At 43.2% G+C, this 16,909-nt stretch overlaps 1 protein-coding gene across 1 annotated transcript in view; it reads right to left on the reverse strand.

Annotated features, from left to right (window-relative positions):
• NPRL3 (nitrogen permease regulator-like 3 (S. cerevisiae)) overlaps positions 1 to 16,485 on the reverse strand; it is a gene marked incomplete at its 3' end in the record, with an annotated part of 42,180 nt that extends 25,695 nt beyond the window's left edge. The window contains exons 1-6 of the mRNA XM_010160389.1: positions 16,424 to 16,485; positions 11,137 to 11,175; positions 7,415 to 7,544; positions 4,079 to 4,153; positions 1,204 to 1,357; positions 289 to 370 (exon numbers count right to left, since the gene is read on the reverse strand). Coding sequence (XP_010158691.1) covers positions 289 to 370; positions 1,204 to 1,357; positions 4,079 to 4,153; positions 7,415 to 7,498 — 395 coding nt within the window. The remainder of the gene's footprint in view (positions 1 to 288; positions 371 to 1,203; positions 1,358 to 4,078; positions 4,154 to 7,414; positions 7,545 to 11,136; positions 11,176 to 16,423) is intronic.
• Between the last annotated feature and the right edge of the window lie 424 nt (positions 16,486 to 16,909).

Below are 16,909 nucleotides of genomic sequence, written 5' to 3' on the forward strand. Positions count from 1 at the left end.
CAATTCTACAATTCACTTGTCTTTACACTCCTCTGTGCTGAAGAAGAAAATATAATAATTCTTAACCCTGTGACAGACATCACCATGTTTTAAGAACCATAACATATCCCAAGGGAGATCAAGGTGATGATCAGGATAGCAATCCTGCAAACATTTCACCTGACAGCTAGCCTTCACATTGCTCCACCTGGCCTAAAACCCAAATCCCAGTGAGTCAGCAGCATGAAGAGGCCAAGAGGGGCCAGTTGGAAGCAGCATACTACGAGCCAGGAAGGAAAACCCACCTACCTGTCGTATGTCTCTTTGAGATCTCTGGCCAGTTTGCACTTGGGTAGGATGTGATGAAAAGGTGACTGGGGCCCTTCTGTGGCTATGGAAAATTTCAAAACAAGAAAGCAAACAACTGATTTCAAAGCAAAGAATTGCCACTTCCCACACTAGGTCTCAACCAGTATTTTAGGGACAGAATCCGTATCTTTTCATTCTACACTTATCTTGCAAAGCTTTTACAATAACTCAAGTTACAGCAACAGCGAACTATTGCCATGTTCCAAACCTCAACTCAGTTAAGCACATGTAACTGTGAATTTGACAAGTGATGATTTTAAGTGTTTTTCTTTCATGCATGCTAGTTTTAATTTTTAATGCTTGTAGCAAGATAATGCATCACTGTCAGACAGAGTTCACCGTAAACAGTGCGTATTATTATGGTAATAGCTCTGTAGTACGGCCTATAAAATTGCTCTGTAACTGTTTGCTAGCCATGGTATAAACATGTAAGAATAAAGTTTCCACACAGGAAGCCTGGTGACTCAGCACACAGCGTTAAAGCACGGGAAACTTGCTCTAGGTTGGGTGAAGCAGGCTACATAGGAGTTCTGCCATCTCAGCCTGACAGGCAGATCCAAATGTGAGGGTCCAGTCTACGTTCTCCAGTGACCGTGCTGAACTGAGCTAGCAAGGAAAGTAAACAAGCTACTTCACTTCCAAAGCTGACATGTTGGCATAAGGATAGTGATCTTGGATGAGGCAAAATGCAGCCAAAAGCTGTTTGAATGCTAAAGAGCACCAAAACTTGTTCATACCGATCCCAGCCACAAAAGAAGAAAGAAGTGCACTTCTGGGGCACTTCTGAAGAAGCACTTTCTGAAAAAGTGCTCCTGGGCAAACATATTCCTGCACAATGCAAAGCTCAGCACCCACTTTCTGACATGGCAGACACTTCATCCTGAATAGCTAAGATGAGCTTGGCCTCCCTGGTCAGGTATTGGCAGCGGCGCTCCTCATGCTGCAAGACTATGGCGATTCTTCGGGAGAGGTTGTGTAAGCAGTTTATCACGGATGGATCTGCATTGGCCTACAGGCAACACAGAAAAGAAACAGGTTGGTGCTTTAGTCACAATCACATATGTGGAACTACAGTGATGAGACAAAATAATTATCTTTCGTAGATATCAGAAGTCAGCCTCTTTGGCAAGGCCCAAAAAGAATTGTTCCAATTCCAATTGTTACTGGGCCTTTTGCTAGCAGAGAGACCAAAGAACTCAATTTCACACAGTGAGAAGTGTCAAGCTGTTTGAAAAGGCAGAGTATCACCGTGTTCAGGTTAAGCTCAGTGGGGGTGCAAGGACTGCAGTGCCTTTAACACAACCCACTCACTCCATGTTACTCTACTGATGGCTGGCTTACACACCGACAAGGCAGAACTAGGTAAGAACTACCAGCACATAAGCAACAATTCGATCCCAAACCAGAATGAACTTGGTTTTAAGTTTCCGAATATTTCACAAATATGGCTTTTTACTAACACCATGTTCATGCAAGTCCCAGAGTAAAAGTGCTAGAAAAATCTTATCGTGTAAGTACAGCTGACAAGGGGGGGGACTCGGTGGCTCCAGTATGAGTAAGCAGCTGCTTCGTGTTTGTTAAGACATTTAAAGGAATTTACGGTTCTAGCAAGCGATAACGTGGCGTGTAAACTAGCAAACCATGAGTCATCATTTTTGGATTCACTGTTCTTGCTGAGTCACGACACGTTGGTAACCCTGAAGCTTAAACACAGCAGGATCGGCGCTGATTATAGCATCTGGGACTTTGCCTGCTCTGTCTGCCCACTGCAGATGGACTCTCATCTTTATCTCAGAATGCCTCCACCCACCCTCTGCAGTGCACTACACCGTGCTAGGAAAAAATTTCCACTTGCTTCTTGCACAGCATTTTCCAGAAACTTGCCGGCTCTCTATGAACTAAGAGTGTCTCATGGGCAAATAGGATTTAGTGCTCATTTACACACACAACCACAGTGCCAAAAAGGAAAAAAAAAAGCAAATTTTCCTAGGAGAACCACTAGAAATCAGATTCTAGAAAAATGTGGGCTAGACACAGTCCTCATACTTCTTCAAGCTCTTGCAGTATTGTGAATGAAGGAGTAGTGGTTCCAACACTTCTGCTTCACATGACTCAATGTGTGTGAATGTTTGTGTTTGCCTGTGTATCTACACACACTCACCTACACCCAGTGCTTTACCAACATTCCAAAACATCCAAGCTCTTCAAGCTAACATCTCTTAGTGTGTGAAATCTAAAATCAACTCCAGTATTGCAAATTTGGCACTTCCTGCCCTAAGACTGTCCCAAAGCAGAGCACTGGATCCCCAGCAGAAGTCAGTGAATGATTTCTTGCTTGCTTCAGACTGATTCCTGCGATAACCATCTTCTGTGAAACCTTACTCTTCAACTGAGGACACACCATCCGGACTGTGGCCATGTCCATGTTAATCACCACTGGAAAGCCAGCGTTTATAACTTTTTATAGTGCTAAAAGGACAAAAACCTCCCGCTGTTTAACAAGCAGGGAGCTGGAGGCTTTTATATCATGACATTATATCCAATTGAGCAAAAAATATCAGCCACTTCCATAAAGATAGCTATTTTAACTCCTTCTTTCATTTTTAAAATGTCTCTTCCTATTTGTACGTGCCACAGAAATAATATGGTGGCTCCACAGATGCAATCTGTGGGCTGGGAAGAGACAGTCAGAACTCAGAAATCAAATAATGCTCAAACATAATGAAATTTCTAGGGTTTTATACCACCAAATTAGCCAAGCCAGGATCCTTTAACACAGATACCAAGATCTAGTCAATAGAGTAAGCCTGAAAAAAATTCCAAGCAAAAAACTAAGTATTTCCTCCAGGTTCTTGCTGAGCATCAAAACCTACTGATTCTTCACTTGTACCGTCTTCTCATTTAGAGTGCTACAGCCACACTCCCTGTACAGTGATGTCATCGCTGAGAGAGGCAGTCTTCAGACACTGGCCATTTAATGACAAAAAAAGCCTAGAGGCACTGAGCAAAGGCACATATCTCTATCATACACCTTGAGGAAGGGTCAAAGCAGTGCTGTTCTGAGCCAGAGTAGGTTTCTCAGTGACTCTGCACTGAGCAAGCTTGGGCTGAGCAAGGCCATGGCGCGGACCTGACTCCTAAGGCTGGCCACACACGAAGCACTGCCCACGCTGCCGCTGGAGCAGAACCGATGAGTTCTGGATGGAGTCACAGGGGCTCAGCAATGTACTAGTGCAGTTGTATGGGCTTGGTCGTGTCCTGGGCAGGAGCAGAGCAGTTACATGTGAGTGCAGCATCTGACAGTCAGACCCAGGCCGCTTTCTTGCATAGCTTAGTGGGGCAAGCCAGAACTGCAGGGTCTAAGAAAATCACAGCAGATAACCAGCTCACTAATACATCAGACAAGACACACAGAGAACTTGCAATTGGGTTCATATCTATTTTGGAAACTGGTTTCTTGCATGCCTTTACTCTCTGGGTATTTAAAACCAGCGACTCTGGAAGATGTCCCGAAGAGAACAACCGTACTTGTTTTCCACTGGGCTGGAAAACTTTCCCACTTGTCAGTGTCACATTCCACATTGTTTAGGTTTGTTGTTTCAAATTAAACTATCCCAATGAAATCAGGCACCAAATGTTTTACAAGAGATGACTGGAACGTGAGCCTACTGCATTCTCTCATACATGCGAAGCACATCCCACCGTCAGCTGGAATGAAGACAGTCCTTACCCTTAGTGCAAACACCACGTTGAAGAGAATCATAGTGGGCATCTCTCTCTTTGGTGAGGGATCAGTTTTGGACACCTGAAAAATATTTTTTAAAAAAATCCCATCAGCTAGTGACAGTCAGCCCTGGCAACGGAGGGAAAAGAAAGAGAAAAAAGTCTAACTGAGTCAAGTAACAGACGAGAGAAAATTCAACTATACCATCAAAATTTTACTTGTGAGAAATAGAACTGTGATTATTTTCTTATCAAAGTATCACAGTTATCCTAGAACACTGCCTTTTCTGAGAAGCTGTGAAGACTTAAACCAAAGCTTTTTGGTCATGACCATGGAGACCTGTGGCAGTTAAGACAGCAGTCTTACTAGGTGTCTTCACTATTGCATTTAGCATCATTAAGGATCCTAGACTTAAATTTTCCTTAGCACAATTGTTATATATACTGTTAAGAGAAATCCACAGATTTCTCATCCCAGGCCACACCTATTCTTCCATTTCCTAAAATGCCCATTTGGATTGTGTCATGTTACAAACTGTTACTTTTATCAGAAAAAAAAAAAAGTGCTGTAGAACTACCCATGTGCTCACACATTTACCCAGTACAAACCCAAAAGGTTTCATTTTCCCTTCCTGCAGGATTTCAAACACATTCTCCCACCCCCCTGTTCTTTCTGCAGCAGAGAGCTTCACCCCTAAGGCAGCTACAGACTCTGGTGGGGAGGATCAGCCAAAGCCAAGAGGACGAGCCAGTTTAATTTGCACATCCAAGAGGAACAAGTCTGAACCAAGCGTCACCACAAGATGGAGCACAGGACCCAGAGGACATCCCTGCCACCCCTGAAGCTCTCTGCTGAACACCCACCCAAGTGAAAACGGATATAACCTACCAGGCCAAGCACCCAGCTAACCCCGTATTCGGCCTCTACCCAACGTATGTGCACACGTAGCTAACGCAGCCTCTGAGACAGGGCAAATGCAGCAAAGCTGGCGACAGCAGACCTGCTTCCACCCTTCCCGCCAGGTCCCAAGCATCTGCAATGAACTGCTCAGCCGTGAACTCCGAAATCCAAGTGCTTTCCCTCAGCAGTCTCAAAAATTTAAAGAAACTAGAAGCAGTGATACATATTTTTTTTTTCTGAACTGTAAGTGAAGTTCTGTCAAAAAGGCAGTGATGGGAGGGTGGTAAAGCCAATTTACTATGTTTATTTGTTCTCCTGGAGTTACACGTTCCAGGATTTCCGGTGAACTTCAAGAAAGACTCAAAAGCATTTCCGAGTGTAGTGACTAATCCTTTTCCTTCCTTAAAAATCAAAGAAACTACCACCATCAACATCAATTGGGATGCAGGCTAGCTTTCATACCACTTCTTGTCCCGACAGGACTAATCTGGGAAAGAAAATGCTCAAGGAATTTGAAGAACTCAGAATATTGCTACAGAAAAGGCTTGTCTGGCACACAGGATTAAATATTCATGCTCCTGCAACTCCTGAATCTCATCTGAGTAAGAACTGGCTGAGCTGTCCCGTGGGTTAACTTACTGCAGCATGAACTCAGAAGAAACCCAAACCAGAGACTGTCAGGTTACTCCGGTCACTGCCTTTGCTCCATGGGAAAGGAGCTCCATCTAGCTTCCTCCTAACTGCAAAAGATTTAGACTCAAAGGAACTAACAGAAATGGCTGCCACGTCTAGAAGATTCTGGACACGAGAAAGTTCTGGGGTGCCTACTAGCGTGATAAGACACACCCAAAAAGAAGATCCTGCATGAAGTAACAAGAAAGTGTTGAGAGCACTTTATAACTTTGTTTATTTATCCAGGTGCAATTTTATTTAGACAAACTGAAAATGACGAGATTATTTCATGCAATTAGGTTAAAACTGCCTAGAAAGTGGAGAGAATGTATATGTGGTGAAAGAATGCAATACAAATTTTCAACCTCATTTAGGAAATTGTGCCTTTTGGATGAGATGAGCAAAATATAGGAATTGATACCAAGAGAGAACAGGTCACTGCTGTCAGGGCCCTAGGGGCACTGAAAGGTCTTAATGGCCCTTAACAACCCTTGCCCGTGACCCAGGAGCCCCATTTATGGTCAGCCCAGGGCCTGGAGGTGTGCCTGCCTCCAGCCCTGTCTCCAGGATGGATCTTCAACCTATGTTATCGTAGGTAGCTTGCCTCCTGGCTGGACCCTTTTTAAGTACATTGCAGCCTTATCCTCCAGACAATCTCTGGTCCTATTTCCTTTTGCCCCTGGCTGCGGTCCCTGTACAAACTTTGGGCCCAGTTCGTTGCTTGCCTTGTTTGGGAATGGTGATGGACCTGCATAGCTTAGGGATACTTGAATTCTACCCTCCAAAACAGCTTAGACTGACTCTTGGTCATCCTCCACCACATTCCTTGTAGACTCACGACCGAGTTTCCAAAGTAGAACACCAGCAACTTTTGATGCCTGAGGCCAGCTCCTCGCTTGAATTAAAGCAGTCTGGTCCTCTAAACATCAATCAGAGGTTGCCAACAATCTCTTTGCATGTCTAATTATAGACAGAAAGGATGATAGAATTGGCAAGCAGATTTTTCTTCCTGAAAAAATGAACAACTTAGTAAATTAGATGAAAAATGAGACCAATGCAGTTCAGTGACAGAGATCAAGTGTTGGACTCAGAAATTACCAAAGCCTAGTTCACTCTTAAAGTCTATCAGGAAGAAGGAATGGGACAGGGGATATTTTGCACATAAAAGCATGTAAACTCTTTCCTAGATTTAAGCAGGACCTTTTCCATAGCCTAGGCGGCAACTGCTCTCATTCCAAGCAGCTAAGATGCAGGCCACGGAGCAAGGTCTCAATGCGAATGGCAGCCTGACTTCGTCTACAAGAAAATTCGAGACCTTTTTCAACATCTTACCTATTCCAGCCGAGCCTTGTGAATCATCTTCAGCACCAGTAAGAGTTAAAAGCCAAACAAAGCTGACACATGGCTTCTAGCGTTTGTGAAAGGTTTGGGTAGGTTTTTCTTTTTAACTGCCATACTAATTAGAGGTGCTATAAAGCTAATTTGCAATCAGTGAGAAACAGCTTTTTGAGCTGGACTGCTTAGTATGACTTCTCTTTACGCACACTGCTTTTCTACAGTAAGCAGAAGGGGGTTTCTGTGATCACTGACACAGCTCCCTCAGTTTGCCACTCATTGTATTTATCTGGAAGTAAGTAAAAGATAGCTTAGAACATCAGGAAATAAAAACAGGATGGAAAGCCAAGACACACATTTTGAATCCAAAGTTTCCTAACCAAGCTAGACAGTTTGAAAAGAAGGCAGGTGTCCAGAGCAGAGCTCGTATCGTACCTGGCCAAGGGCGTGCTGAAGCAACGTGGGATGGCCAACAAAGCGAACATTATCAATCTTCAGTTCAAACTTTTTGCCACACATATCTGACTTGGTAGCCAAAATTGTTGCCAGGATGACATCTGAAAACCTTGAAGAGCAGAAAGAGAAGTTACTACAATTTTCAAAAAGCATACCCCTAGAATATTCCTCCAAATGCAGATATATTTAACTTGTAAGTTTTTAAAGTATTATGTTTTACCTAAACTGCTGTACCTGGAGTACCACCAATTATGGAAAATTAAGAACCCCTTAATTACAGCTCTCAGATCATCGCAATTATAAAACAGGAAGCATTCGCGACAAAGACTGCAGGGTCATGCTTATTTAATTACATGCTCAGCAAAATACATTGGAAAGATTAGATGCAGTTCACTTAAATATAAAACCAGCTCGAGTTAGCCATTGCCTGGATTTAGCTGCAGGTTAATGAACTTACTAAGCCACTACATATCGACACAGCCTGTCACTCAAGCACAACAGAGATCTTTAAGCCACCCAGTATGGCAGAGGGGAAGGCAAGAAAGAGCTGATTCAATTAGAAGAAACATACATCCAGCGCTTGTCCCTCCTTTTCCAAATCTCATCTGTGAGACCCAAAGTTACTCACTTAACAGATCTCAACCTGTGGTTAACAGACCACTGGCACCCCTCCGAGAGCTGCCTGGCCTCACCTGAGCTCTCTGATTCGATAAACCAAACTGAGACAAAGTTGTGACAGGGCAGACCCTCCCCAGCAGCGACCATGGTTTCAGTGCACTGCTCTGGGTTGGTGGTGGGAAGAAGGCAGCTGTGAGACAGGAGGGCAAGGGTCTACGAGTCTGACCTGCAAAATACAGCTACCACTGCAAAAACAGGTAAGAATCCAGGGTGACAAGGGAGCAATTCGCAATTCTGCTACCGCTCTTTCCCATGACACTGCAACGTTGGTCTGATCTCTACAAACCCTGGTTTTCCTCACTTGAGACAGTGGAGCTCAAATCCACAGGGAAGAGGCCCTCAGTTAGCTGCTGGAGGCAACTTGTTCTGGAATGTGAGCAGTGCAAGGTTTGATATTAGCAAGTTCTTTCCTCAACTGATTTCTCAGACTCCCAGTTAACCAAATGAATTTCTGCTGAGACCAGTTTTTTTAAGAATGGAAGCCTTTATTTCATTTTCTTTATTTACATTCAGGGATGTGTGTCCCTGTCAGACCACCCCCCTCCACCAGGCAGGTATCCCAGATAACCCAGTATCACTCAGAGAAAAGGGCAGGCATGGGTGTGTGCTGCGCTCACATTATCTCTTGGCCACAAGTGAGCCCTCAGCGCCCAGAGAAGGAGTTAATACACCATATCCCTAGTTCAGTCTGAGCGAGTTACAGAGCACCACAGAAATTAAAACAAATGCACACAGCCAGCTCTTTCCTGTGTATCCATCTGCACAGGACCCAAGGGCATTTCTTCTATGAGACCTACACATACTGAAGATGAAGGACAACACAGGGCTTTAGGAGCTGTTCAAGTCCTGGTGTTTGTACAAATGGTCATCCTGACCACAGCACACTGCTTACATTTGGCTTATGGAAGGAGCAGCTCCGTACAAACTTCCAAATCCCTGGCCACTCTGTTCCCATCACAACTAAAGGCAAGCAGGGAGATGGGGAGACTAGCCAGAGACTCCTGAGCCCCCACGATGCCCAGCCATCGCACTGCACCAGGCTGCACAACACATGGGTTTGGTGACGAAAGGGCAAAGCGCCCTCAAAGGAGGCCTGGACCAAGAGTCCCTGGAGATTAATACAGGAAAAATGTCACCAGGACAGCAATGAGTTTTTCGCCCTCTATTTGCCCTGTTAGCTGTGTCGTTAGCAGGCTCATCATGAGGCCAGGAAGTCTAATAGCAATGGATCCAAAACGAGAATATGTTTTGGGGGGCAGAGGGAGAAGGAGGGTAAACTAGCCTGCTTTGCTAGTAGGAAATCAGTTCCTCTCCCCTCTCCCTAGCCTTGGCAAAGGATACCTTGGGAGCCAGAAAATTGATCGTATGGTGACTTTCACCACTGCCAAGATTGGACTTTTACAAGGAATTACACCAGCAGATCTTTTAACAGATAAACGTGGTGCTGAACGTGAGTTCAGCAGCTCCCCAGGAGATCGCATGACACCAACAGCCCTCTGCCTGCCCTGCCTCTGTGGGGAGAAGATTCAAAGGCTGATTTTGTAAAGCCCTCGGTATCTTCTCACTAGCAGAGACTTCTCTTTCTGGGAGAGTACTGCAACAGCAGCCAGACCACATGCTCAGGAAAGGCAACCCTGTGAGGGGTTACAGGGATGCCACCCAATGGGTACAGACACATGGTATCACCCCAGGCTCTCCCAAGAGTGATCTAGACTCCAGCCCTACCTCCTCGTCTGACAGCCTGGACTTACTGGGTTGGGTTTTCCTCCCCCAGTGCTCTACAATTTATACATTTCTTAGGCTTCAAGATGATAGGGAGATTGAGGGACAGTAGATACATTATTCCCATCATGTCAAACTTGTCATCTCATCTTAGGAAATAACACTTCTACTTTGGATATTTTAATACTGATTTTCTAATCTCTGGGGTGTATTAGGTTGACCTAAAAATACTGACTTCTCAGAGCCCAAGAGTTTGTTAGGAGCAGATTAGGTTTCACTGTTGGGCAGTAACAGTCCCTTTCTCCTTTTACGAGATTACTCTGAGCACTGTGATTTCCAGAGGGAAGCAAACCTCTCCTGTACTAAGGAATTCAGCAGGCAGAAACTAAATACAAAAACCAAAAGCTTTCATCTGCGTAAAAAATCCTACTCCTCCTATCAGGAGCTCAACACAGCAGCAACAGCAGACAATCCAGCAGTGCGATACAAACCACACTAGTGCAGACCGACTGCTGTCACCAGCATCCCCTCTGGAAACCCAGCTGAAACAACAATTGCTTTAGCAGACGGAAAAGGAGGAGGAAAGACTCTTCAAACACAAATTCATTTTTTCCCCGGGAACAGATAATAACTTTTTATATGCCACAGGAATTCAAATCAAGGTTTTTATAAAGAATTCTGCTTGGAAGTAATTTAGAATGGGAGCTGAGTATCTAGGTGAGGTTTTTTATGTTAAGCAGGGATAATTTAATACTTTTGGGGCCCTGGGTAGAGATAAGCACTTTTCCCTCCACACAAACAAAAAGGGGGTACAATGCAGTCATCCAGTTTAGCTTAGTGGGGCACCGAGAACAAGCAACCAGAGCAGCTGCTCAAAACCAGGTCACTGAATTCCTCTCCAGAATTACTGTGGGATTAAATATTTTACTCACTGATCTGTACTTTCAAGTCATTGCTCATCAGAAAGCCATTTGGTTTAGGGCTCCTTGTTGGAATAACTACAACGCAAGGCTATATTTGCTGCCTTCTCGGAGGATCACAACTTATCTCAATTCACAGAAGGGACAGTACCTCACCCATTCTGGATACCCTACAGGAAGCACAGAAATGTTAGTAGGACCTTTGTAATTATCCTTGCATAAAACTCTAGCAATACGCTTCCTACAGACATCGTGATTTAGCATATAATTATCTCATCATTCGGTGTAAAACAGAAACCAGAAACAAAGCACAATTAAAAGGATGGTGAGAAAAGAAAGCCATTCTAGACAAAGGTGATTGTTTAGAACGTTTGGTCTTACCCTGAAACCAATTGCTCATCAGTTAGAGGACATTGGTCTCTGAAATGGGAACATGGCCATAAACACAAAACAAAACACAACAAAAGAAAATAAACGAGGCAAGTACACAAAATACAAAAAAAAAAAAAAAAGAAGAGATAATATTAAAAACTAGGATGAACTATTAAGAGTTAAACTCCTGTAAAGGAAATACAAGTATTGAGAAGAGTAAAAGTTAATGGTAGGTGAATTCTGGGGATATACTGCAGGCTTAGATGGACAACAGGGAGAAAACAGGCTAAGGCATTTTAGTCCTCTCACTGGTGCCGGTGCTGTAATGTGTTCCCACAATACGTGCACTTATGGAGCTGTATTTACACCACACTTCTTCATTCATGCTTACCTTAAAACAGAAGAGGCTGCAGTCTGATTTAGAGCAGATACGAAACTCGAGTTTCTTTCCTACACTATTACCAGCGTTTTCACCAAAGGAACATCCTGTGCAGCCCCAAATGACCCCCAGCTCTTCACAATTTGGCCCTGGTGCTGCCATACCCGCAAGACTTGGAAAAAGAGGATGCCAAACATTTATCGTTGCATGCACAGCCAGGATTCTGTAAAAGGCCTTGCACACAGAGCCGCTGCTGCTCCCCCCAGGGACCTAAACAATAGGTACAAGTCTGTCCAGAATCACAACACAAGCATGAAGTCATTCTCTGTCTCTGCCCCAGGCAATAACCAGAAGCTTAGGAAGAGCAGGCTGAAAAAGTTTTCAAGGCAAAGAACCTAAAAACCTGTACTCACTGTACAGTACTCAGAGCTGTACTCACTTTTATATCAGAGAAACAAACACCTGTTTTCATCTTAACACTCAACATCTTTTTATCCCAAATAACAAGGAAAAAAAAAAAGGACTTGTTTCCTGAAACAACTTCCCTAAACAGACTAAAAATTAATCTGATAAAAGCTTTATACTGCTCACCTTAGAAAGGGGAGACAAAATTAAAACCTCCAACAACAATTTAATCCAAAAGACAGCAGATTTCTACTGGTCATGTTGAAAAGGGAACCTACAGCACCCTAGATGACAAACGGTACCAGGGGGGTGATATTACAGGAAGGGTGTTCAAAGGGGTGGATGGAAAAGCACGGGCTTACAGAAAGGAAGCCTTTCAGAACAAATACAAGGAAGAACACTGGAGTCCAGTGAAAGAGGGACAGAGGATACAGAAATGTTAGCACAGGAGAACTACTGTTTGTTAGAAAGGGACATTCAAGTCCTTGTTTGTCAGTAACTTGGGGTTTTTTTGTAACAGAAGCGTTTGGCCAATTAATGACATCAGTGCTGTCAAACTTGCTAAACCTCCTTCAGTTAGTCACTTGTAACACTAAAAAATGCAAAGTCTGGTGTAACATATGTTACTGTACGTGCACCTTCATTAGAATTTTTGCTTTTAGACTACACCACCTTCAGAAAAACCATTTCATATCAATTTAACAAAGCACTGTCTTATGGCATCAAAAGAGTAATTGCCTCACGTTTTTTCAGGAAGGAAAACAAAAAGACGGGCAGGCACCTTCGTAAGCAGTGAGGGTATGAATTACTGGTAAATCACTCAAAAACTGCAGGATGTTTTTGAAGAGAGCAAATGAAAAAAGGCTGAGAAGAAGACAACAAAGAGAGACACTTGGCAGGCAATTTGTTTTGACACTGCGAGATTCTTCTGAGTACCTTTTTGTCCCACGGACACCACCAACACACCTCAACCATGCTTGCTGCTTGACTTGCTTTAAAAAGGAAGAAAAATCTATGTTCTGAAGACCACACAGCTCCATTGATCAGAAATTAATACAAGCAAATACACACCAGTATCCTAGAGGTAGGAATGTCAGGAATAGGCTGCAGTTGTCCATAAAACCCGAAAAGTGCAACAATGACCAAAGAAATCCAATTATGCATACAAATATGCTATATGGAAATGGGGAGTTCAGGCACCTAAACTGATCTAATTCTGTCTTTTCTGAGGCCATAAAGAAATACATACACCTCAACTGCTCCAGGCAAGGTCAGCTCAAAAGTAATCAATCTGGGTTCCAGCAGCTCAGGACAAGAAGCAATAATGAAGCTTATCAGCTCTAGATTGCTAGTTAATTAAACACAGCCATCCAGTATAAAAAAGGATGAATCCAGCCCTTCTAAGAGCTATTATAGCAGCAAGACAAATCTGAAATAGCTTTGCTACTGAACACGAAAATATGGGAACGACTCAACCCTTCAACACTGTCAAACTTGCCATACACCACCAACTCAACCTAGCAGTCTGCCTGCTTCAAAGCCTCAGTCTGTGCCACTAAAAATATCCACAGATGTTACCGACACGCGGCGATCTAAAGGAATCTTTTTGCCAACTCTTCCTTGAAGAAACCTTCCAGAAATAATATGAAAGCACTTAATAAATTACTTTCATCAGGGACAACTCTGATCAGAAAATCACCCCCACGAGAAAACAGACTGGACTTGATGAACTCTGTCCATGGAGAACTGAACTGGGTGTTCCAGGAAGAGAACCGCTGCTCCACTGCACCGTGGAAAAATGAACTTAGAGAGACAGAGCTGCTGCTGGGGAAATGGCTCTCACAAAACCAGTCACTCCATTCCTGGTTTCTCCAACCTGATCTTCAATGGGAACACACAAAAGACATTCCAAGTGGGAGCCCAGGAGCAAAAATTCATAACGTTAGTGAGGAAAATACACCCATGGGCTCAACGATGATACTGGTTTTATGGCACATGACAGTTAAACTCCTTCCCTTCCTAGTTTACAAAGCATATGCACCTTGCTCTCTCCAAGACATCTGCACCTCAGAATCCCTGCTGCTCCAAGGCACCAACTTCTGTTACTCCTAAAATGGTCTGATACAAATCAAAAGTCTGAGCAACCTGCTGCACCTAGTTTTGAAGATCCCTTTTGTTTTGTGATGAAAGAAGGGCCGGTGTACCTAAAAATTGCCTATTTTTTCCACCTGTATCAGTAAGTCCAATGAAAGACACTAACTGCCAACAAACCTCCTCTTGTCTAATATAACAGTACTCGGTATATAAAGAGCATCGGTAATTTTGTCTACTAGCTACTATCACCAAAGAGGAGACATTTAGCTGCTCCATCAGTTGTATGGGATGCAGTGTACTTACAACACTGATTACACAGGCATTGGGAAAAAGCTTTTCCATAAACAAACTTCAAACAAACATTATTTTGAAGGAGACCATGAATTTCTGAATGTAGATGCCCAGCCAAGCAAGCAGCATAAGCAGTGTGCTGGACCTCGGTACCTGGCCTCTAGAACCAACACTTTCAGAGCAACATAAACGCTCCTCTTCCTCTATTTCCCCTTCATCTGCATGGCAGCTATAGACAGATCCATAGGAGAGAAGACGAAGGGACTTCCTGCTAACAGACCTGTGTTGGCTGACACCTCGATTTCATCTGACTAGGTATAAGCTTACAAACACTGACCTGAGTCGGGCGCAGACACTGCAGCATGAGTTTGTGTATTGCTATATACAAAAACCTGCAAGTGACAACTGCCTTTTTCTGAAGACCATCCCTGCAGAGGGGAGTTTCTGTCTTAACAGTCTTTCATTCAGTGCTTTAGAACTGCAATACTTTGCACTTCATGAGCTCAACTGAGAGATCACGAATTCCTTTAAACACTAAAAGCTTCGTAACAAATACCTCACCAGGAGATAAAGCGCTAGCTTTCAAGCCCAGAGTTCTGGACACCACTGCAATGAAATAAACTAAATATTTGTTTAATATAAGTTACATGCCAACATATTCAACCTACTTAAAACCAGTTTCAGGAGAATATTAGCAGCTTTCTCATCTGACCATAATTTGAAATGACAAAAGCTTTTCCTACATCACAACCACATCCTGCAGCCCACTAATTCAGCACCACAGACAACATCCAGCGAAGGCAGCTCCGCATCAAGGCCTCTGTCCAACCTGCCAAAATGGCAGAAGCAACAAGAATCAGTACCAGACAGAAGCTGGTACCATTCCAACACCGTCTTAATCTACCTAGGGAAATACTAGAGCCAGGGTTTTGAACAGCAACCAACAAAATCCCTGAGATAACCAGCAAACACGGACACTGAACTTTCCTGATGTCCACACTAGCTGCTGTCCGCAGCACTGTCTGAAACCCCAATCACCAACTACCCATATTCCAAAACCACGGCTTGCTCCTACTGGAGTTGAGCCCTGTACCGCACTGCTTTTGCCGCAGACACGACAGAAGGCTGCATTTGAAGGTTTCAGAGCTACCAGACGAGGCAGGAGATATGAATGACCTCGAGTAAAATAGTTTTTCATAAGATCCCAGTCCTAGAAAAACATAAGAATGTGATGAAGTTTACTGAGTGATTTTAATTTCAGCTAAACCATTTGCAGTCATAAAGCTAAGACCAAGCTTACATTTTGCAAGGCTGGGATCTAGATTTCTTTTCTGTGGGCAAGTGATGAGTACTTCTTTTTTACTTTTACATGAGCAGCAACTACTCCGCTTTATTAATACTGGAGATTAAAACACGTATCGCAAAAACGATCTGCAACTGAACTATGGGCCTACAGACAAAAAGCCTTTTTTTTCCCAGATGTGTCTCATGTCTGGTAGTGATAAATTCAGAACCATGCAGCAGATTTAAATTATTCTGCAAAAACTAATTAGAGGGTCCATCCGTACGAACATGCAGGCTGAACAACACACTGCCTATTTTCAGTGCGTTTTGTTACTCGCTGATTTCCTGTAATTGAAAAACTATCTCTTAAGCCTCAGTTTCCTTCTGAGCTACTATTTCACTCCACAGACACAAGGGCAGCTATATCTGGAGAAACAAAATTAGTTACGCATTAGCGCACAGCAATTCTATATGACAATTACATGAGCTAGGGAAGAATTTGAGGCAACTGAATAATATATCCAGTTAGAGGTAGGCAAGTAAAGAAAAGTGGAATTTTGCCAAAGTATTAATACTCCCAGCTTTGAAAGAGTAACACTGCCTTTCTAACGAGCGCAAAATACCTGACCTATACCTTGCCCAGAAAACAAAAGGTTCAGTAGCATTCCCTTGTGAGAAATTCCTCATTACTAAGCACTAATTTGCTCATACCTTGGCATTAAAGCACTTCTTTGCAAGTTGCCTTCTATACAGTCCAAGAAAATTTGCCTACTGAACTAGCAGGCAAGAGACCCTCTCTCCTCTGTTTCAAACTCTTAGGCAAGGAGGAATGTTTTCTGCTACCTGGAGTCCCCATCTTGATCCTCTGTGGTGTCACCAGAGCTATTCACAGCGTATCGACTCCTTGGTTTATCTGAAACACAGAATAGAAAGCATTTTCAAGGAGCAAGCTCCTTAAAGTGTGTGTTAAAATAAGTGCACTAAGAGAATACTTGCCTGTGCCCTTTTAAAAAAATCATCTGTAACAGAGATATAAAAAAATAGTATTAAAAGCAGAAAACCCCTTCCTTTCTAGGTACAACTACCTGATCTTGTTTTTTTCTATTCTCACTCAAAAATACATCAAAACATAGGAGAAAGAGGTTTTCATCTTAGGGGAATAAAGAGCAGAAAGTAAAACATTCACAGAAACAACTTTTCTCTCAAGTGTCAAGTAATAGTTTGCAGTTCAAGACAGAGAGAGTGGAAAATAAACTTCTGACCAATGCATTTCCCTCACCGTTGCTCAGGTTTTGGGACAATGCTAACGCTCCAAAAACCCCTCCTGCA

The sequence above is a fragment of the Eurypyga helias genome, unplaced genomic scaffold, assembly GCF_000690775.1.
Source record: "Eurypyga helias isolate BGI_N326 unplaced genomic scaffold, ASM69077v1 scaffold30351, whole genome shotgun sequence".
Taxonomy (NCBI): Eukaryota; Metazoa; Chordata; class Aves; order Eurypygiformes; family Eurypygidae; genus Eurypyga; species Eurypyga helias.